At 37.1% G+C, this 24,942-nt stretch overlaps 1 protein-coding gene across 8 annotated transcripts in view; it reads left to right on the top strand.

Annotated features, from left to right (window-relative positions):
* Positions 1–24,942, top strand: part of NRXN3 (neurexin 3) — a 1,459,332-nt gene that overhangs the window by 1,092,551 nt on the left and 341,839 nt on the right. For all 8 annotated transcript variants that reach the window (XM_021679606.2, XM_044918184.1, XM_021679607.2 and 5 more), the window contains one exon: positions 16,423–16,604. In XM_021679606.2, the coding sequence (XP_021535281.1) occupies positions 16,423–16,604 (182 nt within the window). The remainder of the gene's footprint in view (positions 1–16,422; positions 16,605–24,942) is intronic.

Below are 24,942 nucleotides of genomic sequence, written 5' to 3'. Positions count from 1 at the left end.
TTCCTTCCTTCCTTCCTTCCTTCCTTCCTTCCTTCCTTCCTTCCTTCCTTCCTTCCTCTCTCTCACATACACACACACTACACCTGCCCCATAGTGATTCTTACTTCCCAGACAGTATCCTTAAGTGCTAAAGTCTGAATGGATGAATTAAAATTGATCAATAAACAATTTTTTAAACCACTTACTTTAGAGGCAGCAGAAAGAATGTAGGAAGGGTACTGGACTGGAGTCAGGAGAGAGTTCTGTGGCTATGAAACTCATCAGCTGTCACCTTGGACAAATTCTGTAATCTCTTTTGGCCTCAGTATTTGCCTCTATAAATAAGGACACTGAATGGTGGCTCTCAGGTTCTCCTTCCAGCTCTTATACAACATGATTTTCTGTGTCCAGCAAGGGACTCAGCCATCATGGGGAGACAAAGCACATCACACCTCCATCACCTGCAACGAATTTACAATCTGATGATGCCCATGTCCGTGCAGTCCCTAACCCCTGCTGGGCAACGAGCTTCAGCATTACAATGGGTGCTTGGCCTATAGATCATCTTTATGAAATGAGGATTATTTAAAAAATAGTGGTGTGATTTATGGCTGTAGTTTTCACATAGTTAACACAAGATATCTTTATACCCCTTTTGTTCGTGGTCTTCTCTCCAAAGGTTATGACTTTGGGAAGAATGTTCACTTTAAAGTAAAACTTTGGACACATGTTAAAGGATCAAGTTGAATGGGTAAATTAGGGAAATTGGATCACCACTGGTTGTGATCAGTAAGAGAACATGTGTCTTGCCCTCTTACTGATGAAGTCATATCAGCTGTGCTTCTGGGTCACTGGTTGCTTCAATGCAGGTAGACACTTTGAGCTCAAATTTGTCCCCTGGAAGGATACTCTTAACTCCGCGTTATCCAGGCTTTCTCCAGAAATGGGAGAAACAGATTGAAATGCCAGCCTCGGCACTTTACATTCTGCTGCTCCAGCCATGTGAGTCTGATTCGTTCTTGCGGCTGGTTTAAGGGAGATTAAAAGGAGCAAACCTGTCCTCTTGAGTTTCTTGATCTGCACCATGCCAGCTAGAGTCAGAGGAAATGGGGACAATGGGAAAGGGAATAAATCCTCGAGAGTAATGAATATGTGATCTCTGGGAAGCAGACCCAGTGTTCACACAGAGGCTTCAAATACTAGGTCATTGCTTTGGAGAATCTTCTAGCACCCAGTAAAACCTACCACCTATGTGACACAATGTGAGGCAAAAGCTGAGCTTAAGAGATAAGGATAGACGGGATATATGGCTGAATAAAGAACTTTCAATTTCCTTTACATAGTAGATGGACAAGTATCACATCATTTAAAAAAAAATAGCCACATCAAAAAATAGTGTTCAATCTAAGCGCACATGAGCAATGCCTGAATCTTTTCACATGCTTGAGTTAATCAGAAGGCCTCATCTAACAGGGAGAAGCGCTGTATTAATTTAAATATGGCAGGTGCTATCTAAGTTTATTGCACGAGCTAAAGACCAATTATCTTGTATTTTTCCATAAAATTGCATTTTCTAAAAAGAGACTGGTGTGTCTGAATATATCCATCATAACAAATCTTTAAGCTTTGATGGAAATGACTGCTGTTTATTTGCAGAATGTCATATCTGTACTGTTGAATCAATGCTAAATTTATCATATTAGAACTAAGAAGAGGGCCTGGGAAATTAGTTTTTATGGACTTGCAGCATGGCTTTTTGAATAGAAGCATAAGGCCAGGACCAGATGTATAGAAAGTACCTTGCTCCAGGACCTGGTGACTAGAAAGCAGTTTTTAAAATAGGAATAATGCAGTCACCTCCCACAAGGTGCACAGTGAAGAACAAGTAAGAAAATTGTTTTCGTCATCAGGTTCTGGAGCATAGACATACATTCAAGAGATGTGGGGAGGTGTTGAGGGGAGACAGAGAGACAGAGATGGAGGATGTGTTTGAAATACATTTAATTAGGCAGGAGAGATGAGAATCGCCAAGTATTAACATAAGGCAATTGTCTTGCTAAAAGTAATAAAGGAAGAAAAATAGAAGTTATAAGCTGAAGCTTTGAAGGGGATAAAATATTAAGAAAATGAGTGGTTAATGTTTTCAGAGGAAATCGGTTTAAAAAGTAAACTGGAAGCTAATTACCCAAATATTATATAATAATGCAATGATGTGTTTGTCCATTGGTAAAAGATGAGGGATAAAGTTTTATTGACTGAATAATGAAAAATGGCTTTGACAGCCAGGAGTTGACCTTGATCCATTTTGGTCTCTTATGTGACTCTTGATTATAGACTATCTTTGTTTTAAGAAGAACAAAACCATCTGGCCTAATACTCTCAGAGATTTATTTTTATTTTATTCAGAAGAACAGAAATGTATATTAAGCACAGTCAAATATTATATCAAATTGCCTTTCCTGCTCCAAGTTATACCCACAGACAAAACAAACACCATAAGCTCTCAGCAAGAAAGGAGTGCTAAGTTAGAGCCCACAACTTCATGGAATATTATGTAACCATTTAAAATGACAACTGATAATACAAAGAGGTTCAAAAACTATCATAGAAAAGAAATACAATGTTACGTAAGCCCTATCATTACAACCATATGCAAATTATGCTTCTCTATAGCTGGAGCCAGCCCAGAGAAAAAGGCAAAGAGCTGTATGTTCAATGGGTATTATTTGGGCACATCAATTTTACATAATCTTCCAGATCTTCCATGTGCCCAATAATATGTGCTTGGGAAATCACTGTGTGGGATCTGAGCACATTCTATGATGACATGATAGCACAGTCTCACCTGGGCCCTAAAACCATGGCATTGGTTCTTGGTAATCCTGGAGTTCTAAGCAAACCCTTGACCATTATTTTTTAGGCACACAAACGTCAGTGACCCCAAAATTAAGTTGTCATTCTCATGCCCTAAGCAGTGCTTCCTTTTCTATCCATAATTTTAGTTGCCCGAACTTGAATACTCTGGATCAACTTCAGTGCCTCTCTTTTCTCTTCCCCAAATATCAAATGGATCACCAGATCCATTCACTCTTCACGTCTTCAGGATCCATTCCTTCCTCTAATTTCTACCTCTCACTAATACAGGCTTCAGCTCACCTGTCTCATGTCCTGGCTTTGGCACTGGCCTTCACCTAGAGCCACATGGATATACTTTTCTCCTTCCATCCTCCACACCATAGCCAAAGTTCTTTTCCTCAAGCACAGATAAGGTCATGCTTTCCCATTGACCAAAGTAGTCATTTGACTCAGGTCATGATCCCAAGGTCCTGGACTCCCTGCTCACTGGGGAGTCTGCTTCTCCCCCTGCCCCTACCCCCTCCCCTCCTCACTTCTGTTTGTGCAACCCACTCTCTTTCAAGTAATTAAATGAAATCTTTTTAAAAATTAAAAAAAATTTTTACTGATTGAGTGCTCTTTTTTGCTTCTGAGAATAGATTTTTTGACCATAATCACTTTTTAGTAACTTTTAAAGTCTTCTAAAGCTGGTCTTCTTTCTTTATTCTTCCCTTTAAAATTTTCTTGGCGGGGCGCCTGGGTGGCTCAGTTGGTTAAGCGACTGCCTTCGGCTCAGGTCATGATCCTGGAGTCCCTGGATCAAGTCCTGCATCGGGCTCCCTGCTCAGCAGGGAGTCTGCTTCTTCCTCTGACCCTCCCCCCTCTCATGTGCTCTCTCTCATTCTCTCTCTCTCAAATAAATAAATAAAATCTTTAAAAAAAATTTTCTTGGCAAATCTTACGTACTTATTTTTTTTTATGAACTTAAAAAAAATTGAGATTCTGTTTAGAGGTGTTGTAAAGATTAACATGTTTATTGATGTATTCATATTTTCCTTCAGTAACATAATGTGTATCTTCATATATATGGACATGTTTTATGTGCTCCAAAAATTATACTTTTCTTTATATAGCTTTTCTTTGTATAACTTCTTGTTGCATTATTTTAAAATATTTTATAGATTTTTGTTATTGTGGGATTTCTCTCTTTTGTTTCAACCTGGTAGTTACTATTATTAAAACAAGCTCTTGTTTTTTTTTATTGTAGTAAAATATACAAAATGAAAAAATTATCATTTTAACCATTTTCAAGCACACAGTTCAGTAACATTAAGTACATTCACACTGTTGTATAACCATCACCACTATCTCCAAAGCTTTTTCATCACCCCAAACTGAAACTGTGCCTATTAAACAATTGCTTCCCATCCCCCTCTTTTCTAATAACCACTATTCTTTCTATTTCTATAAGTGGAGTCATGAGATATTTGTCCTTTTGTATTTAGCTTACTTCACTTAGCATAATGTCTTCAAATTTCATCATGTAGTAAGTATCAGAATTTCATTCCTTTTTAAAGCTGACTCCACTGTGTATATATACCAGTATTTTATTTTAACCATTTATTCAATCAGTACATTTGGGTTGTTACCATTTTGTGGCTACTGTGAATAATGCTGCTTTCAATGTGGCTATACAGCATCTGGTTGAGTCCTTGTCCTTTTTTGTTGTTGTTGTTGTTATGCACTTAGAATTGCTGGACAATATGGTAATTATAATTATATATTGAAATGTTTGAGGAACTGTCATACCATTTGTTACAGGAGCTGTACCATTTTATATTATCACCAACAGTGCAGAAGGGTTTCAATTTCTCCACATCCTTGTCAACACTTATTTTCTGTCAGTTTGATAATAACCACTTTATTGAGTATGAAGTGATAACTCATTAGGATTTTGATTTGTATTTCCCTCATGATTAGTGATGTTAAATATCTTTCTATGAGCTTATTGGCCATTTGTATACCTTTGGAGAAATATCTATTCAAGTCTTTTCCCCATTTTGTAACTGGGTTGTTTTGTTGTTGAGTTGTATGAGTGGTTTATATATTCTGGATATAAATCCCATATCGGATATATGATTTGCAAATATTTTCTCCCATTTTGTGGCTTACCTTTTTTTTTGTTGATAGTGTACTTTAATGCACAAGTTTTTCATTTTCAAAGTTTAATTTATCTATTTTATTCTTCTGTTGCCTGCTCTTTTGATGTCATATTCAAAAAAAAATTTCCAAATTCAGTATTATAAAGCTTTTCTCCTATGTTCTCTTCTAAGAATTTTATACTCTTAACTCTTACAGTTAAGTCATCCATCCATTTTGAATTAATTTTTGAATATGCTATAAGCATCCAACTTCATTTTTTATGCATATGGATATATATTTTTTTCAGAATCATTTGTGAAAAGATTCTCATTACTCCTTTGAATGGTCTTGGCACTCTTGTCAAAAATCATTTGACCATCTATGCCATGGTGACAAGCTATTGATTTTTATGTATTTATTTTATATTGGACCAACTTATCAATTGATCTCATTAGTTTTAACTTTTTAGATGAGTTATTAGGGAGATGTATGTATTCAATCATATCTTTAAAAAATATTGTATTCTTTCCCAATGTGTTACAACTTATTTCATTTTATTGCTTTATTGTTTTAGTAAGAACTTATAAAACGGTGTTGAATAATATCACAATAATGAACATCTCTATCTTCTTGACTTTAATGGCAAAGGCTATATAATTTTACTATTTAGTATGATGTTGCAGTTTGTTTTTAATAGTCCCTATCATATTTAGAATGCTTTTTTCAATTCCTATTCTGAGTAAAATTTTTGAAGGAACGACTGCTGAGTTTTTCAAGTGCTTTTTAAAGTCCTAAATAAAATTACATTCTAATTCTACATTAATTAGGTGATATAACAAACTTTGCTAATAGATACCTTTATGTTGAGATACACTATTTCTCATATTCCTGGAATGGTATATTATTCTTTTAATGTACCATTGAAGTATATTCAGAAAAAATCTAATCAGTATTCATAAGTGAAATTAGTCTAGTGTTTTGTTCTGTTTGCTGTATATTTATCAGGTACTGGTATTACAAATATGTTGAACTTGTAAATGAATTGGGGGAGATTTCTAACCTTGCCTGTGGTCTGGTATAATTTGAGTAACTTAGGAATAATCTTTTCTTTGAAAGTTAAATAAAACTTACTTGTAAAATCATCTAGTATCTTTTGTACCATCTGTATCTTTTAAATAGTACAATTTGAATCACCTTTCCAATGGTTTCTGGGTCATTAGTCTACTGAGTGTATCTCCTTTTTCTTAGAAACCTTTGGCAAATCATAGTTTTCCTAGAAGTGATCAATTTCTTCTATTTTTAAAATATATTTATCTAAAGTTGTATAAAATAGTCTTTTACATATTAATATTATCTATATCTATGTTTATATCCCCTTTATAATTTCTACTATAATATTTTTTCCTCTTTTAATTTTTCTTACTTTTGGTTTTTCAGGGTTTTATATGCTTTCTTTGACATTTTAAAGTATAAGCTTTGGGTTTTTTTTTAAACTCTTCTATTATTTGTTTTAAATATGTTGGGTAAATTCCAGCTTTTATTAATCATCACATACTAGCTTATTAATTTTATTTATTTTCATAATCATACCATAAGTTGAAAATTCAGTTCATTTATGTTCATTTCCTTTATTATTATTTAAGACATTTTCTTCTGAGTAAAGCTTCATCTGTAGTTTATAGGACTTGATATAAAGCAGTCTCTTTTCATTAATATTCTAATTATTGGGGATATATGTAATATATATATGTTGTTCTGTAGAAATCATTAAGGATTTCTTTATCAACAAGGACATGATCAGTTTTACTAGTGCTCCAATTTGAAATGTATGTGAATCACTGAATGTGCTCCGTAGGTTAAATTTCTGGGTAACTTATCACTTAATCATCTCAGTCATCCTTTGTCAGTTTCTTTAACAAACACGTGCCCCTTTGTGTTCCAGGCACTGTGATAGTTCCCAGGGGTTCTTTACTGTCAAAGACTTTTCTAGTTGTGAAAGAAAGAAAATTTCAACTCACTTAGACTAAAAGTTAGCTATTAAGAATTTTCTATGAGACAAAGTTGCAACTTTGTAACACGGGCCATTAAAACCAAGTCCTGATGAGATTTTCTATGTGTGTCCAACTCTTGATTCAACAGTTTGACTTCACTCTTTGGGTCAGGGTTTTTTTTTTCCAAGTTTTTTCCTATGGTAGGAAACGTGGCCATGGCAGCTATGTGCTACTTACAATATAACTCTATCATCAGAGAAATTGATGGAGTGTTCCTCTTCTTCCAGGTTACAAAAAAAAATAATAATAATTCAGTGAAATGCTCCAATTGGTCCAACTTGGGCTTATTTATCACGCCTTAGCTAATCAGCTGTATGTAAGGGGCAAAATCTGTTAAAGATTTTTAACAGTTTCCATTGAAATCACATGATTGGTATGGGATAAAAGAGTCATTTCTATATGAAGGGGCTTACTGTTGCAAGACAAAGGAGGAAGATGTACTTGGAATAGGGAATAATCAAATTCTACAGATACCAAAACTTAGGCATCTCTTCACTTTGAGGTGATCACCATAAAACAGAAAAACTAAATTATTTCTAGAATTCTGTATAGTGTACATGATAGCTATTTTGATCCTTACTGCCACTTTTTGAGATGAGAAGGTAAGAGAAGTATCATCACCTCTTAGTAATGGAGAAACTGAGGCATGGTGAAGCTAAATGATTGTTACAGAATAGGAGAAGGGACCATAATAGTTGAAATTTCTTCCTTTTGCTTAATTCTGACATGGGTTCTATGATTAAGGATCTGTATCTCATAGATGTAAGAGTCAATACCCTTAAAAATATTAGCTAACTTTTCCAGGAAAATCATGTTTTATGAATTAGAGCCACAAATACACCAAAGTCATGTTTATAGTCCCTGGTTCCTTGAAAGTGTGAAGTCCATATAAATCCAGCATTTAAATCAAAGCACTAGAAATAAGCCACTGCTCTTCATCTGTATTTCTTTTTCAGAGAATATTCAGTACTTAGAAATCCCTTGATTGCTCTTATTAGGGAAGGTATTTCAAAGCTGTGGAATTAAAAGAGGAAAAGGAAGCAGATGAATGCACTCTGAACCTCCCTTTTATTCTATGTCCCATGAGATGTCATCAGAAGGAATGAGTTTCTAAAAAAAAAGCTACAGAAAAGTCTGATGAGTAATTATAAAATGATCAATTTTATTTTTCTTTTCATTCATTTATATTTTGCCTAAGGACAAATGTATATATGGTCTTTGCCCAATGATATGTAAAATAGAATAATGACATGGCTATTCTTAAATAGGTTGCATTGCTTTTCTACTGTATATTCTTATTAGGTTAAATCTATGATGTATTCATATATATATATGTGTATGCATATATATGTATTCATATATATATGTACGAATATTACTAAAAACAGTTTGCCTTGTGATTTAGGAACTGAGGGGTAACATAAAACAATTTGATGAAAGATAGGTGTGCTTTTCTTCTCTGAGCCTGCCAAAAATTCACCAAAGAAAAATTATTCAAATGTATTTGTGGTTAGCTTTCTTTTATAAATTGGAAGCTCTGTTCTCCACCTGGAAAGTGTTGTGAACCCTAATTGATGAGCATTTATAAAGTATTTCCACATTGAGATGAAATGACAAAAAGCTGAGAAGGATTAATGGGCAGATACCTGAATGACAGTGTGAAGATATGAAAGTATAGGTGAGAGCCAGGTTTTATTGATTAACTCAACAGCATTTATTTCCTGAGCATTCAGTGTTGATAGAGAAATTAAACAGCCCTGTCCTCCAGGAGCTCATGGTACAGAAGGGTTCTGGATTTTCATTTTGTTTGACAATAAAACTTAATATTTATTTCCTCAAACCTGAACACTGTGCAATTTCCTAGGACTTACTTTGTTTTGCTATATAAGAAACAAGCTTGGTTATGAAAGTTAAATTAAATTGGCTGTGAGATGTTCTCTGAAATAAACCTCATATAGAGTCCATCCCGACAGAATTTAGATTTTTAGGAGTGTGGTGTAATTAATGAAGAGCAGCCTATTGTCTGACCTTGCTTTATACACTTGGCAGAGAACAAGCTCATATTAAGCTACTGTCATTTAAAGAAAATAAAATGATCACCCCTATACTGTCATTTCTATCGTGAGAGCATTGAGTTTCCATCTTGTTTGCAGTTTGTTTTGTTTTGTTTTGCTTTGCTTTTTGGGCACATGTTAGGAAGCCATTGTCCTTCTCATCTTCATTGCCATCTCTTCACTCAGGTACACAGGTAAAGGTAAAAGGTGAGCATGTTAGCAATACAGCTTGGCATAATGAAAAGAATGTAGGTTGTTGAGTTAGGTAGATCTCAATTAAATCCCTGATTCTACTAGATCTTAAAAAGTTATTTCACCTAAATCTACAGCTTCCCTCATCTTTAAAAGTGGGAAAGTAACTGTTATGGGCCAATTGTGTGTCCCCAAAATTCGTATGTTGAAGTCGTAACCCCTAATATCTTAGAATGTCACTGTAATTAGAGATAGGGTCTCTAAAGAGGTATATAAATTAAAATGAGTTCTTCGCGGGGGTGGGGGGGGAGGAGGCAGGGTTGCTAATCCACTACGACTGGTGTCCTTTTAAGAAGAAGAAATTATAACGGGTAAAGAGAGGAGGCCATGTGATGACACAGGGAGAAAACAGCCATTTTTGAAAAAATCAACCTTGCTGACACATTAATATCAGAATTCTAGCCTCCAAACTTGTAGGAAATAAATTTCTTTTGTTCAAGCCACCCAGTTTGTGTTACCTTTTTATGGTAGCCCTAACAAACTAATACGTCAAAGATATCTAAAGTAAAAGGTATAGGAATTTGAAATATTGTATTATAGTGTATTATATAATAAATGATTCATACATACAGTTAGCAGAAGCATTAATATTAGTATTAACATTAGTATTATAACTAGTACTGTTAAGCACAAAGATTTGTGAAAAAATTAATTGCCCCAAACAAACAACAACAACAACAATAACAATGAGTTTTTGAAACTTCTTTTTTAAGCAAGGGGAATTTAAATGTATCCCTGGAAGCTTTATTTTTAGATCACTTTCAATGTGGAAAACATTTGTAAGCTCTATCACTAATCAATTTTTTTCCCAGTGGAAGAGACCTGGAATATGATGAGTAAAAATAACTTTGTAAAAAAATGTTTGGTGTAATGTGTTTCTAAAAATGTCATTCTCTAAGACTCAGAAAATGTCATGTGTTTGTCAGCAGTCATGGATGTGCCCAGAAACTGTGATTTTATTTTACTCGGAATTTGGGGGAGTACAGGTGTGATAAGAAATCATAACAGGAGGCCATCACAATTGTTGGTATCAGTTTTGGAAATAGCGTAATTATTTGGCTCCTCTTAAGATCCCCTGGAAAATTCATGATAACATTCCCATGAAAAGGTCCAACCAAGCATCTTTGCCAAAATAGGGCTTGTTCATGTAATCATCCATGAAGCATGGTTCTTTTTTATGATACTTACTACCAGAACTAAATAGCAGTATACTTTTTTATTTCTAAAAAAATAGGTTAATAGGTCGAATTTTATTGGTTTTGTATTTTTCTCCCACCAGCTTCTATGGAAGCTTTGACATTGGATACAATATATATAACTCACCCTGTGCACAAGTTTGAGTTCCAGTATCACCAAATAGATTTTTGTACCAAACTGAACGAGTATTGGTTCTGCTAGGAAGTCTTTGAGTTGCAATTTTTCTTCCAAAATACTGGAATGTGCTCTGAAATGTTGCCTCTGTGTTTCCTGGCTTAATGCCCTTTGGTTTTAATCATTCTTCTTTCAAGAAAGAGGAAAAAATGGCCCCAGATTGAGGGAACCCTCACCTTGCCTTAGCACTGTTTAAGAAATGGGGCTTGGCTCTCCCTGATTATATATTTGACTCTTAGGCGGTGTTGTCAGTTTCTCAGTTAGCTGAGCAGTAAATCTGATCATTTCTTTGCCAAAGATAAAGGATGTTCTTTAAAATAGATGAAATTTCTCTCCTAGCATTCAGTCCCTTCAGTTTTGCTTTATTTAAGGCTTCTTTATCATCAGTTTTGGTGTTTATTTCAAAAAATTCAGAGTCGACAAAAATAGATCATAATAAACCATCCATTCAATAAATGCATTGCAGGACTGTTTGTAAAATGTGTATCACTTACTTTGTACTCCCTAGAGGCTTCCTCTGTAGTGCAGAGGTTTTGTTGATAGTTTCCTATCCGCTATTCACTTCCTCCTTCTTGTGGAGCTCTTGGTCCCCAGGGATTCCTTTTGGGAAGCTTCATGCTATGGGCCCACAGGATAGCTAGAAGAGGGCAGAGTCAAGGAAGGGGTGCACTGGTTCTACTCTCAGCTTCACCACTTAACACCAGGTCCAGTCACTTAATCTCCTGAGTCTTTATTTTCTGTTTTATTCGAACGAAAATGTTTGCCATTGACACTTCAGTCGGTACTGGGGGAAGAGGCAGCAAATGAGATACTCCCAAAGAAAACAATCTGAAAACCATTCAGTGCTATGAACATAGAAGGTCCTGCTGTGATGAATACTCCCCGAAACAGCCAGGGGTGTGTGTAAGAGGAACCATAGAGCAAACTGAGTAAAAGAAATTGAGAAACTTTTTTTCTTTTTTCAGACCATCAGTCATTTTGAGATCCTTGAGTTTTATGTCTCCATTTGCTAGGAGAGTTATGTGTCATTTCCAAGTCTTTCCATTTTGGTTTTGTTAGCTCTCTGGTTAATTGATCTGAATAAAAGATAGTTTTAAGTCAGTAGCAATAACTGCATCTACAGGCGTGATATATTTTGTCATTGATAGTCCATTTATTTTCCAAAAGGATTTACCAATTCACAGTAAAGAACACAAATGTGGATAGGGTTGATGAAAGAGTAATACAATAGAAATGAGGAATGAGGGGCCTCAATAATAGAGGAAGACAGATATATTACCTTGGTGTCATGAGATTTTATACTAAGTTCTCAGGTAATGTTCAAAGAGCACTGGAGGAAGAGTTTGACTTCTTGTTTCTTACCCTGGTTTACCTACCAGATGATTTGCACAGCAAGAATTATATTTATTTTATTACTTAACTTATTATTCTACATGCTATATTTGTCCATGAGTAAATTATCTAGTTCTCTTTAAATTTAATTTTCTCAGGTCTCCCCTGGGAGATGCTTGCATTGTTCCATTTTAACACCAACCAAAAACTATTTCAGGGAAAGCTGATTTGCTTTGTTTCCTTTCTTTTTTAAAAAACATAAATAAACAAGCAACATTACATTTAGATGAATTTCTGGAGCCTTTTATCTGTAATTATTTGATGGAAAAATAATAAATTAATTCCAGGTAGTATACTATGTTTTCTAACTAAACTTGCCTTATTTCTTACACACACATACACATATGTATATGCATACACATATGTATGTATATATTATTTTTATATCGAATATAAATCCTAAATAGGTCTATGATTCTATTTCTATTGGTAATTGCCAAAAAGAAATAATATGCTACTTGGATATAAGAATAGAAAACAGTGTCATAATGGCAGGACCATGAGGTTAAGAAGTCAAAGCTACAATAGTAATAATTATCCAAATGGTCTAAATAAGGACATGTTAAGTTGCCATCAATAATTATATTAAATTTTAGTAAAACAAGCAGTAATATGCACCACAGGTTTAAGAACTATTTCTTGGAGAAATGTATGACCTAGAAAAAATTTTATCTTTTATTGTCCTTGAGAAACCATCGATCATCTATTTAATCAGCTTGTTGTATAACTACATAAAGCTATTCCCCAGGACTTCTTCATGATCTAAGTGGAGCCTGTCTTACCCTCTTCTTACCCCCAACCAATTCCATACACAGAATACACCCCAAAACATACATATTCATACCCTCACATACCTGGCTCTGCCAAAATCACCATCAGTCCCATCACAGTAAATAGCTTGCTAATTAAAATACAATAAGCCAAACCCATTTTTTGGTGCTTTTGAGACAAAAGAAGTTGCGTGTTAAATAACATGTCAAATTTGTTGACTGTTTGAAAACAGTGTGTATACATATCTTGGTTAATGGTGACATTGTGGAGATTTCATTTCTGAAATACTCTGTTGGTGGAACTCAGCAATCTCGGCGGCTTCCAAACTTGCAAATCCTGCAATGTTGAATGGTCAGAATGCCACCACAGCAGTTTTTCTTCAGTTGAATTGATCACTTTTTGCTAGCAAGCAGGAAATTCATCGTTCTGATTGTTAATAAATGGAGTATGATCTTCGCACCAGTATACTTAGCACAGCGAGAAACCAACAGTCAGAGAAACTAGGCTCAGGGGAGAAAGCATGTGATGTGGTATTGCATGGCTTGGAAATGAAAATCTTTAATGGATTAAGGAGGGTTCTTACAGTTCTTAGGATGTTCCCCAAATGTTGATTTGTAATCCACATTTTAAAATATCAAAATTAACTTTTTAATTTGAAAATGTAAAGGAAAATAAGTCCATGTTCCCCCTAGGACTCTAGGCATTTTATATTAAAATTAACAGAAAGTACACATGCAAGATAGCAAAGCTAACTAAAAGGGGAAAAAAATAACAGGTTTTCAGAATAGAAAGTTGTAAATATTAATTAACTTCCTTAAAAGCCAACATTGAACTTTGGGAGCATTCAGGGTCTTTATTTACCCTTACTAGGAAATTCGATACCAAGGATACACATTTTTAGATTTATTTCCACATGGCAGAATAAGCCAATATGCTAAGGACTTTGTACTTTTTTGCCCTTTTCATCTACAAAGTTAGAATTATCTAACATAGTGGCATCCTAAATTCAGAACAACAAAAGCAAGCAAAATAATTTTTAAGGCTGATTTTTGATTTACCTTGAGATTATCATAGTGAGGTTTTGTTCTTTGTTTATTTAAAAATTAAAGCCATGATGACCTCCTAACCACTATATGTAAGAAATTGTGTATTTATCTTTTAAAATGTTCTTCCTTTTTATATTCTTTATATTGAGAATTACTGAACAGTCAGTGGATAAAAAATATGAGCAGAATAGAAGGTTTGTAAATTTATTTGTATGGTTAGAAGGCCAGACTAGCTTTTGAAAATATGCCAGGTTTGGGGGCTATGGCTTTGTTTTCATTCCATTTTGGTCGTATAGGAACATGTGAAAAGAATAAAGTATAGTCAACTTTGCATCACTGGTATAGTTTATTGAATAATTTTATTAAGCTATAACTGGCATATGGTGAGGACAGTCTTTTGGAAGCAGGAGGGAAAGCTGGAGACTTAAAGAGGTGCCATTTATGTAAGTCAGATGCTTGGGTCTCTATTTCCAAACATTGTTAACAAATGAAATATCCCATAGAACTGTTGTGAAGATCCAGCTAATGAATTTGAAAGGATTTTTTTAAACTGTAAAACACCACGCATAGGTGTTGCTGTTATCAACTTTGGACTTGCTCTTTTTGTAACAAAGTGATAAAATTATTTCCTGATAGAGTATGGATTTATCTCTAGCAGAATCCACTATATATTTAGGATAAAATAGGGTAAGATTTTATAAATTGCCACAAAATGTCACAGGCTGATTTGCATTTTTGGTGATTCCCTTCATTGATCACTGAGTAACCTTCAGTTTTCCAAATAAAGAATAAAGAGGGTGGCAATGACATTTGTAATCATCTACAGGAAAGGGAATTATTTAAATTCTTCACAGATGGATAGATATCAAGGGTAAATCATTATGTCCACATTTCTAAGTTTAAGAAGCATTAAGGGTATCTGTGGATGGTGAGGAACAGATATTGTTTTGCATATAGCATTAATCATAAACTTTCCATACCACAATCCCAAATTCTCCAGATGACTGTGGAGGTCTTTTCAGACACTATCCCCTCAGGATTGGGACATTCATAAAAGGAAGATAATGTTATACTACATGTAATATACAAACTGAGCATATTGGAGAGACTAGAACAGTGACCTTTCAAAAAGGACAAATTAGATTCTATATGCCTCAGAGTATAATGTGGCTTAGTGCTTAAAATAAGGATGACATATGACATATACTCCTAATTCTAGCCTCATAGCAGTTGACTTTATTATTTCTAAATAAGCTGCATAACTCATTTTTTCTTCACACAACATAATTCAATCCAATATTCCCTGTAAACTAAATGTGAACCAGTGCTGGAGATTTTTAGTGAAGTTGAAGAAATCTGAATGCTTATCTAATGCTGCTTTAAAATAGTTTCAAGGATTGGACCATGTGCAGTCGGAACACACAGAAAATCTGCCAAATATTCTTTGAACTTTGAGATGAGTAACATATGGAAGTACTCACTATGGGTAACATACATACAGCCATAGAAACTACAATGATGTAGTCTGTTCTGGGTACCAAATCTAAATGGTTTCCTCCAAATTTAGGTTTTAAAACCTATTTTTAAAAACAGACTTCTAAAACTTATGAGATGCAAATATTTTCTTTATTTTTCTTCCTGTTTGTTTTCTATGTATTTTTAAATTAATGTATTCTTACTAATCCCTGGCTTTGTAAAAAGAGTGAAAAGATGGTAAATACTAAAAACACTGATAAATCCACTATTCATAAGTGGCAATACCACTTATGTTCCAGATTCATCATTGTGAGATTTTTTTTTTCTATGTCTTCTATACTCCCTTTTTGAAATTGAGTTTGGAAAAGAGAGGGAAGCTGTTACATAATACCAGATAAATACCATCACTACGGAAGTAAATTAATTTTTAAAAGGCTTCTGGAATTAATTTTTATCACATATTTTACAGCAACATAATAGTGAAATAGGCCAAGGCAGAACTTGGTTTTCTCAGGCTCCAGCCTTCTTTTCTGTGCGGGTGCTCGCAGGTCCAGGTGTGAAAAGAATGATGGCTTTGGACTTACACCTTACGTCTTGTGAGGCATTCCCGGAGCTGCTCCTGGCCCCACAGGCCAGAATGTTCTGAGAGCTAAGAGATGGGGGGGAACTAGTTTTCTCTCTCATGCCTGTCCTAGCCGAGATGGAAAATTAACTCTGCTGTTGAGGAAATCGGCAAAGTTGTCTGTCACCACGTACCCACGCTCTCAGACAAGGCATGTTATTTGCCGTCTGCCATTATACACAGGAACTGAAGATGTTCGGGATGCCTCTTGCTAACATCTGCTTTGTTATTAATTCATTTTGCCTGCATCTTTAATTTGGGGTGACAGCCGCCTTGCGAGACTTTGGTTGCCATCCCTCTCAGTAAGCAAATACCGGCATGTGGGGGCCATCTCATCTCCGCAGCGGTCTGTGCAGAGCCTCCGCAGCGTGCCTGCAGCTGCAGATGCACGGTACATGCCCTGATGGCTCCCTCTCTCCTTGCTTTCACAGCTGGCGCTACGTACATCTTTGGGAAAAGCGGAGGCCTCATCCTCTACACCTGGCCGGCCAATGATCGGCCCAGCACGCGCTCTGACCGCCTTGCCGTGGGCTTCAGCACCACCGTGAAGGATGGCATCTTGGTGCGGATCGACAGTGCTCCGGGCCTCGGTGATTTCCTCCAGCTTCACATAGTGAGTACCAGGCCTGGGCCTGGATTTCTTTGTCTTCCTGCTGGTGTGAGTCGGTGAGCCAGATTAACGCAGCGGAACATTCTAGATAGGCTCGGCAAAGAGGCACATGATTATAAAAATTGCCTAGGTGTGTTGGAGCCGTATCCCAGGGCTAGCCCCGGTGTCAAGCCTCGTTTGTCCCTTTAGACGTGAACCTGATGCCCATGGGGTACTTTGGGGATAAAAAATGAAAAACTCTTTCAGTCCAGACACCCAAACCACTCAGCTGTGTGGTTTGGCCTGTCATGCAACGTTTAGCAGACTGCCTAGGTGTAAATAAGAGATTTACCTGGTACTTTGCCTTCACCTGTTGCAAGTAGCAAAGCGCACATGGGTGGTAATAACCTCCTATGCTGGAGGTCAGCAAAGTGTTTTTGTAAAGGGCCAGATAAGCAAGTATTTTGGGCTTGGCAGGTGATACAATCTCTGTCAGACTCTCAGCTCTGCCATTATAATGTGAAAATGGCCATAGATAACATGTTTTTAAGAAATGTGTGTGACTATATTCCAATAAAAATTTATTTTATAAAAGCAGGCTGCAGGGGGGCCTGGGTGGCTCAGTTGGTTAAGCATCTGACTCTTGATTTTGGCTCAGGTCTTGATTTCAGGGTTGTGAGTTCAAGCCCTATGCTGGGCTTCACACTGGGCATGGAATCTATTTAAAAAAAAAAAAAAAAGCAGGCTGCAGGCTCTACTTTGATGACCCCTACCCTAGGCTGCAAACTTCCTCGTACACGTGTAAAAAGCATGTGATAAAAACCAAGGCCACGGTGGGTGGGGCAAAAGGGAAACAGCACAATAACCCAGAATTGTTAGATTCATGTATATTGTATATCCAACATTTTGTTTGTATATATAAGCCCAATAGGACTGCAACCTCAGTCAATGCAGATTGTTAAGAACACAGTGCAATTCTAAGAAATTAAAATGATTTGGAGGAAAAAATTACTTCGTTATGAGGATAGAAAATATTTTTATAGCAACAATTAACCCATTTTATCACCTGTGCAGTCTGCAGTTAGGAAAGTAGGCTAAAGAAGGATATGATTCTCATCCATAAGCACCCAAAGTGCAGCTACCAGGAGCAAAGAGAGGAATTGTTCTCATTAGTTAGCAATGACAAGGCCGGAAAGAATGGATTTAATTTGGAGCAATAAGAATTCAGTTTAAATAGCAGGGGGAAAAAGCAGTTGAGAGGAAAGATCAACTGGGGATTACCACCAACCTCCAAAAAGGAGGAAAAGGAACATTTTACTGGGCATCTTTGAATCTGAGTTTTGCTAATGTGCTGGTCTACTGAGGAAGGCAGAGAGTTTAATTTTATGGCTGGTCTCCGGAGTGGAGGTGGCTGGCTGGAACCACCAGCAGCCAGCTCAGCCTGCAAGCGCCACCCATCTCCCTCACCGGCTCTTCCAGTATGCCTTGGAAACAGGAGCAGCTTGAAGTGTAAGGCTTGAGCTGGAAGCCTGTCAGCCTCAGTGTGAGCCAAACCAGGCAAGAGTGCAGGGAAGGGCTGGTTAGGAATGATCACCTTCAAAAAGTGAAAGAGGGGTCTTAACGGAGTTGTGAACCTTTATGCTTTCTCAGATGCTTCAAGAACCATATGGTCCTATGAGCCTGAGCTTAAGCATTTTAGAAAGTCATGCCAAGGAGCACAGAGAAAAGCAGCCATAGTTTGTATGGTTTATCTTTATTTGGCTTCTAAAAACCACCATAATTTACAAAACTCTGTGAGATTTATGCTGCATATAACTTAATGACTATTTCATGGCGGCTATAACTAGGCTATTATTACCAGCTCGCTTGCATTTTCATGGTGATTTATCTTCTTTTTTTGTTCAGTGTGACTTACTAAGAAAAAGATGATTTGGCACAGCCATGAGCATCTTTTTTTGAGTCAGATAATGTGCTACCAGTTTATCCACTCCTCCCCTTTCGTGTTTTGTAGAGCATCTCCACTTTTAAGAGAAATGTTTCTTATTTTCTGAAAGTTTACTTAAAATGCTTTGTTTTTATAAAAGGGATATGAGGATCCTGCGAACTTCTAGGAGGAACTACAGCATTCTGTTTTAATATCTTTAACAGCAAAAAAAGAAGAAATTTTACATCAAAATGTGTAGACCCACTTGGGTCCTGTGGACCTTTTCCAGTAATACTGTATCATTGCTTAAACATTCTAGAAAATCCCAACAGATTGCCCTTTATCAATTGACATCATCTGACCTTCTTAGAGATAAGAGAGACCCTACGATATGGAGAAACCACATCCTTCTGGAATGGTCCTGACATGCTCATGACCCTCTGGAGCATGGGATCACTCCATTGGTCTAATAATTACAAACCATCTTTTATTCCCTAGTGGATTATCTCTGGTGTCTACCAGAGGTAAAAACTGTGTGACTGTATTACAATAAAAATTCATTTATAAAAGCAGGCTGCAGGCTGTACTTTGGTGACCCCTGCCCTAGGCTGCAAACTTCTTCATAGAGATGTAAAGAACCTGTGATAAAACGTGAGGGCAGAATGGGCAAAGCAAAGGGAAGGTTCCTTACCACATTCAGGAATAAAGGAATCCAAGTAGAAGATCAAAAGACTTGATTCCAAAACCTGCTTCTTGTTTTGGACATTTACATAGATGCACCAGGAAAACGAAGCCATAAATACCTACTAAGATACTTTTATGTGACTTTTACAATCTGTAAAATGTAGATTTGTTTAATGCACATAGCTTATTTCATTGTACGAAAGAACATTGCTCAAAAAGAAAATAATTCAAGGACAATTAAGGAAAGTGGAAAGGGTTGGGCAGGAGGCAAAAGGATCCATTCCTGCTTGCAGTTTACCTAGAGAAGAGAAACCCACCAGAGGAAAAGAAGAAGTGATGGCAGACACAAAGAGGAGAGGGAGGTAGGATGGATCCCAGAGGTAAGGGGAGGAAGGAGGCACTGGGCCTGGGGAAGAGGACCTGTCCTCCTGGAGATGTGCTCCTAGCAAGGGGTCATACGTGGCAAACTTCATTCTTCCAGTGTGGCTGTTGATTGTGGAAACAACCAAGAGTACCTTGGTGCTACTTCTGATTGGTTGCCAAGCTCCTAAGTTGCTCAAAAACAAAGTATAAACTCAGTAATTAACAAGTCCTAGAAATTCCTGAAGTGTTTTGAGCCACAGTAACCCTGTCCTTGGAACAAGCCCTTTTTACCCCCCACTTAGCCTATTTGAAGGGAGAGAAAATGCTCTTCCAAGAACGCCAAGGAGTCTGACCCTGAGGTGAGCACCTTTTCTAGAACAGACCTGCTTGCTGTGGAGTCCCCTGAGCAGGAATGGCAAAGAGGCTTCCTCTTGTCTGCCAGCTCTGAGGACCTCTCACTTCCTCACTTCAAGCTTTACAGTGGGTGGAAAGAATTCTGAGAGCATCAGGCAAATTTAGCAGGTAGGAGTTCCGGCTTCCAGCAGGGGAGTCCACCCCCTGAGCTGAAATGGGACTTTGTGGCCTGCTGCATGGATTACCCTTGCTCTAGGCTACCTGCAATCCTATCCCTGACCTTTCCCACTTCTTTCCCTTTGTCATCCTGAAATGCCCATGCATTAAAAACTCTTTAGGAAAATTGGAATCTTCTTAAACTCCTTCTCCACTGGAAGCTCTTGAATCATGTGCTAATTGGTTCAAAGTCATTAGTCTTTTTTTTTTAATTATTATTCATTCAGTAAATATTTATTGAGTACTTACTACATGGTTAGCAATGGGAATAAAATAGTTACCTACTTTCACTAAAATCTCCAACCTTTTGGAGCTTAAATTATGCTAGAGGATACAGAAATTAGTTTTTGTTTTGTTTTGTTTTGTTTGCTTTTTAAAATTGAAGTCAAATTAACATTCAGTGTTGTATTAGTTTTAGGTTTACCATAGTGATTGGACAATTCTACACATTACTCAGTGTTCACAATGTTATTACAATATTATTGACTGTATTCCCTGTGTTCTACATTTCAATTCCATGACTTAATTATTTATAACTGGAAGTTTGTACCTCTTAAACCTTTTTATCTATTTCATCCCCACCCCCTTCCCCTTCCCCTTTGGCCACCACCAGTTTGTTCTATGTAAAGTCTGTTTTTTGTTTGTTCACTTGTTTTGTTTTTTAGATTCCTTATATAAGTGAAATTATATGGTATTTGTCTTTCTCTGACTTGTTTCACTTAGCATAATACCCTCTAGTTCCATCCATGTTGTTGCAAATGGCAAGATCTCATTCCTTTCTATGGCTGAGTAATACACTGTGCATATACATCACATCTTCATCCAGTCGTCTATTGATGGACACTTCAGTGGCTTCTATATCTTGGCTTTTGTGGGGTTTTTTTCTTTCTTTTTTTTTTATTATTATGTAGAACAACAGATAGTCTGAGCAAACCGAAATGGGAAAAAAAAATGCACTGACAGTACATACCCCACCTCTGTCTTGGTGCCCCTTTCTTTACATCAGTTCTTCACCTGAAGGCGCCAGTGCTTCAAATTAGCTTACGTTTCTTCATTTTTGGTTCACACTTCCATGATGCACTACTTTCTGTGTCAATTATTAATCGTAATATTAATGAAATCACAGATGAAACATGTTTGGCAAAGGCAAAAAGATCTTTGCTTGCACTACGTAGGCGTGAAATGAAATTCCGTGGAGGGAGGGTGTCTTAGGGCAGAGGGATTTGTAAAGAAATATTACTTCAAATGTGTTTTCTCCATTGACATCTATAGTTGAGGAATTAATCTGCTCAATATTTGGAGAGAAGCTGCTATTATTTGCAAGTGACATCTGCCTATTGACCTCTCATGTAGGCTCTATGAAGCTGTGTCATGTTACACTCACCTTCATTTATCCAATCAGTAAAAAACTGAATAGGACCAGAGAAGGGATTACCATGAAGTGCTTGCTATTCTCTCATGAAACTCTTGACAACCTCCTTTCACCACCTACAAAATAGAAGGTCAAGCATAACTGGGCAACAATTAGCTTCTCTTTATGTAGTTAATACAGGGTGTAAAAAAGATATGCTATTAATTTCTTTCTCCCTGTGTGTAATTTACAGTAAATCCTCTTGGATTCATTTTTTAATTATGAACCTTTCAGGAACAGTGAAAATTTATGTGTCAAGGCATCTGTTTTGTTTGACAAGAATCTATAACCTTCTCCAACTGTTTCTCTCCTGACTTATAATGTAGATACTTAGATAAAACAGAGTAAGAGAAGAGAGAGGACCGCTGTCCTGACTTACCCCCTTTTCATAATGGCAGAGTGTTCTCCTTGCAAAAACTGTCCCCCCACCCCCAACCCCAGGTAAAAGGCTCACAGTATTCTCTCAGTGCCATGTTTGGGGAAATAGAATATTTATTAAGTTTGGTATGTACAGTATTGTTTTTCTATAATTTATAGCATTTGGAGAGACTCCTGGAGAATAAATGGGAGCAAAGCTGAATTATGATAAACGGTCTGTTCCTCATATTTATTGCATCTATAAATTGCTGGCCCAGATGCTTCATTCGGCTGTCTCTGTGTGAGATATTTACAATAAAACATCAACATCTGCTGAGTTAGTCTTCAGTGAGGTTAGGTGCTTAAGTGTTACCTTAGATTTGTGTCTGGATTTGGCCAGTGGCAGAACTGGATTTGACTTAGGAAACTGTATATGGGGGAATCTGCAGAGGAGTACAGAGGAATGTTGGCATTTTTGAGACTGGTAACACAAGTAGAGAGGGAAAGAGCAAGAAAACAACAAAGGTGTCCAACAGATGCAATTTTGTTTCCCACAGAGTGCTGTGCACTGCAGGTTGGCTCTGTATTCCCTTTCATTGCTATTTGTTCTTAGTGAAAAAGGCCTCTTTGGGTTTTCTGGGCTTAAGAGCTTTTCCAGATCATTAGCCACTTCTGTGGAGAGGGCCTGCTGGGGATCTTCTCTGCAGCTTCCAGCCTAGCCGTTCCATCCCAGCAGAACTGGAGAAGAAGGTGGGAGAGGGGAGTGGAAGTGGGGATTTGATGAAGTGAGCACTTACGCAGGCTGGACCAGATGCAGCTCCCTGCATGGGAGTTGGGGTGTGTTTTCTCCAAACTCTGTTATTCCCAAAGTATTTCTATCTAAATCTGTTTACTTTGATGGCACACTCGGTTTCGAGGGCAGCCTGCCATTGTGGAAAAATGTATTTAATTTGAAATAAAAAAAAGATGTGGATTTGAGTCTCAGCATCCGGTGAGCTCTTTGGCTGTGAGCAGGTCATCATTGCCCTGGGCTTCACCTTCCTCTTCTTTTAAATGGGCACAAAAAAATACTACACTACAGGGTTTTCCTGAGGTTCAGAGGGAATAAAGTATTTAGGAGTTGTTTGTTTTCCACAAAAAACTGCACAAATGTAGGATGGTAGTTTTCTTGATGACATATCTGGAAGGTAATAACTTCAACAGAGGAAAAAAAATTAGGGAATGAAGAGTGTTTTAAAATTAAAAGTAGAGTCTCATTTTAAGTATTCTTAAAAGCCTGCCAAGACTGTTTCTGAAAACAAATTCCTGTTTAATCTGATTGAAAGCAATTGTTTTTGAATTAATCAGATTCACAATTGAGACTTTTGGGAGTGTCCTATAAGAACAGGGTGAAGAAGCCAGGTACCTCTGAGACAGACCTGGTTAGGTCAATAGGATATGACATGGAGCTTCCTTGGCATGTCATTGTAGGGCATTTTGTCTCCATACAACAACACAAGGTGATGCATGGTGCTTTCACTGCCCTTCAGTATAATGTTCCAAAGGGCTAAGACATAAACAGCCTGGCCCTACCCTTGGGAATTAACAGAGCCCAGAGAGAGTCCTTGCTGCAACCAGCGTCCTAATGAGGGTACAGCCACATTGAGTGGGATGAGTAGCTGCCACCACCAAGTAAACTGGAAACTAAAAAGCACATATACAAGTAAAAGCATTTTATAGACTAATTCCTCAAAATATGCAGGAAAAGTGAATGATAAATTTAGTGTATAGATAAAATGTATAATAATGCCGTCATAAAAATTGAGTCAACAAAATGTATAGAAAATAGTTCATGGGTGGTGAACAATGATGAGAAGCAGAGGCCAAATGGCCATATCTTTCTCATTTATCACTTACATCAGCGACTCTTTCACTGTTAACCGGTAACAGTCATGTTTCAGAATCCTTAATGCATACCAAATAGGAATTTAGAAAATTTAGGATTCAGAGAATTTAGCTCATGAACATCAACTAGTGTATTTAAATTGAGTGTTTTATATGTGCCAGGCAAAGTGCTACATTTTGGGGATACTGTAATCAACATTGGCTCACAGAGAGCTAACAGACTTGAAAGACCACAGTAATTAAATTGTGAGATATTAGGTTTCCTACACATTATGAGATGATGTATATAACACGCTTGCCTCGCTCCTGGCATATAGTGAGCTTTCAGTTATGGATAGCTTTTAATATCACTGGTACTTTTTCATCAGTTAAAAAAATTAAGTCAGAGAAAACAATATATTTTATTTTCCTAAATAACAGATAGACTTTAACCAGGTTTCTGATATTGCAACCTAAGAGATACAAAATTCTGAGAAGTCAGGATGCTACTGATTTAAAGCCAGCCTCGTGGCATATAGCCTAGATATACTGCATATATCCAGATAGCCGAACAAGTTCTGAATAGCAGAAGCCTTTTAAAGATTTTATTTATTTATTTGAGAGAGAGAATGAGACAGAGAGCATGAGAGAGGGGAGGGTCAGAGGGAGAAGCAGGCTCCCCGCCAAGCAGGGAGCCCGATGCGGGACTCGATCCCGGGACTCCAGGATCATGACCTGAGCCGAAGGCAGCCACTTAACCGACTGAGCCACCCAGGCGCCCCGCAGAAGCCTTTTAGACATGTGAATTTGAAGTGCAGTAAGCAAGGCAAACTCTAGGTACCATCAAGTGAACGCTGGGGCTCATATGACTTAATGGCAGGCCTACCTTAACACTGTCAGCTGGATGAGTTATCTCATTGACCCACCACTTAACACTTACTAGTCATTACTCCTGGGGTATTGTTCACTGCAACAGGGCAAGAAATAACTCATTGACTCCCTGAAGCTATAGATGATAGATTTTAGATCCCTGACTGCATTCAGAAGGCATGGAAGCTCAGCGTATTAATGGGGGAATTCATTAGCCACCCACTCCATAGCATCATATGCTTAGATCCTGATGCTGTCACTGCTGTTTCAACTTGTTAGTGTGTCCCTGATAGATGGCAGAGGGAACTGTATAACTGTAT

The sequence above is a fragment of the Neomonachus schauinslandi genome, chromosome 9 (assembly GCF_002201575.2).
Source record: "Neomonachus schauinslandi chromosome 9, ASM220157v2, whole genome shotgun sequence".
NCBI classification, from domain to species: Eukaryota; Metazoa; Chordata; class Mammalia; order Carnivora; family Phocidae; genus Neomonachus; species Neomonachus schauinslandi.
This window is presented reverse-complemented; position numbering and strand designations above follow the sequence as displayed.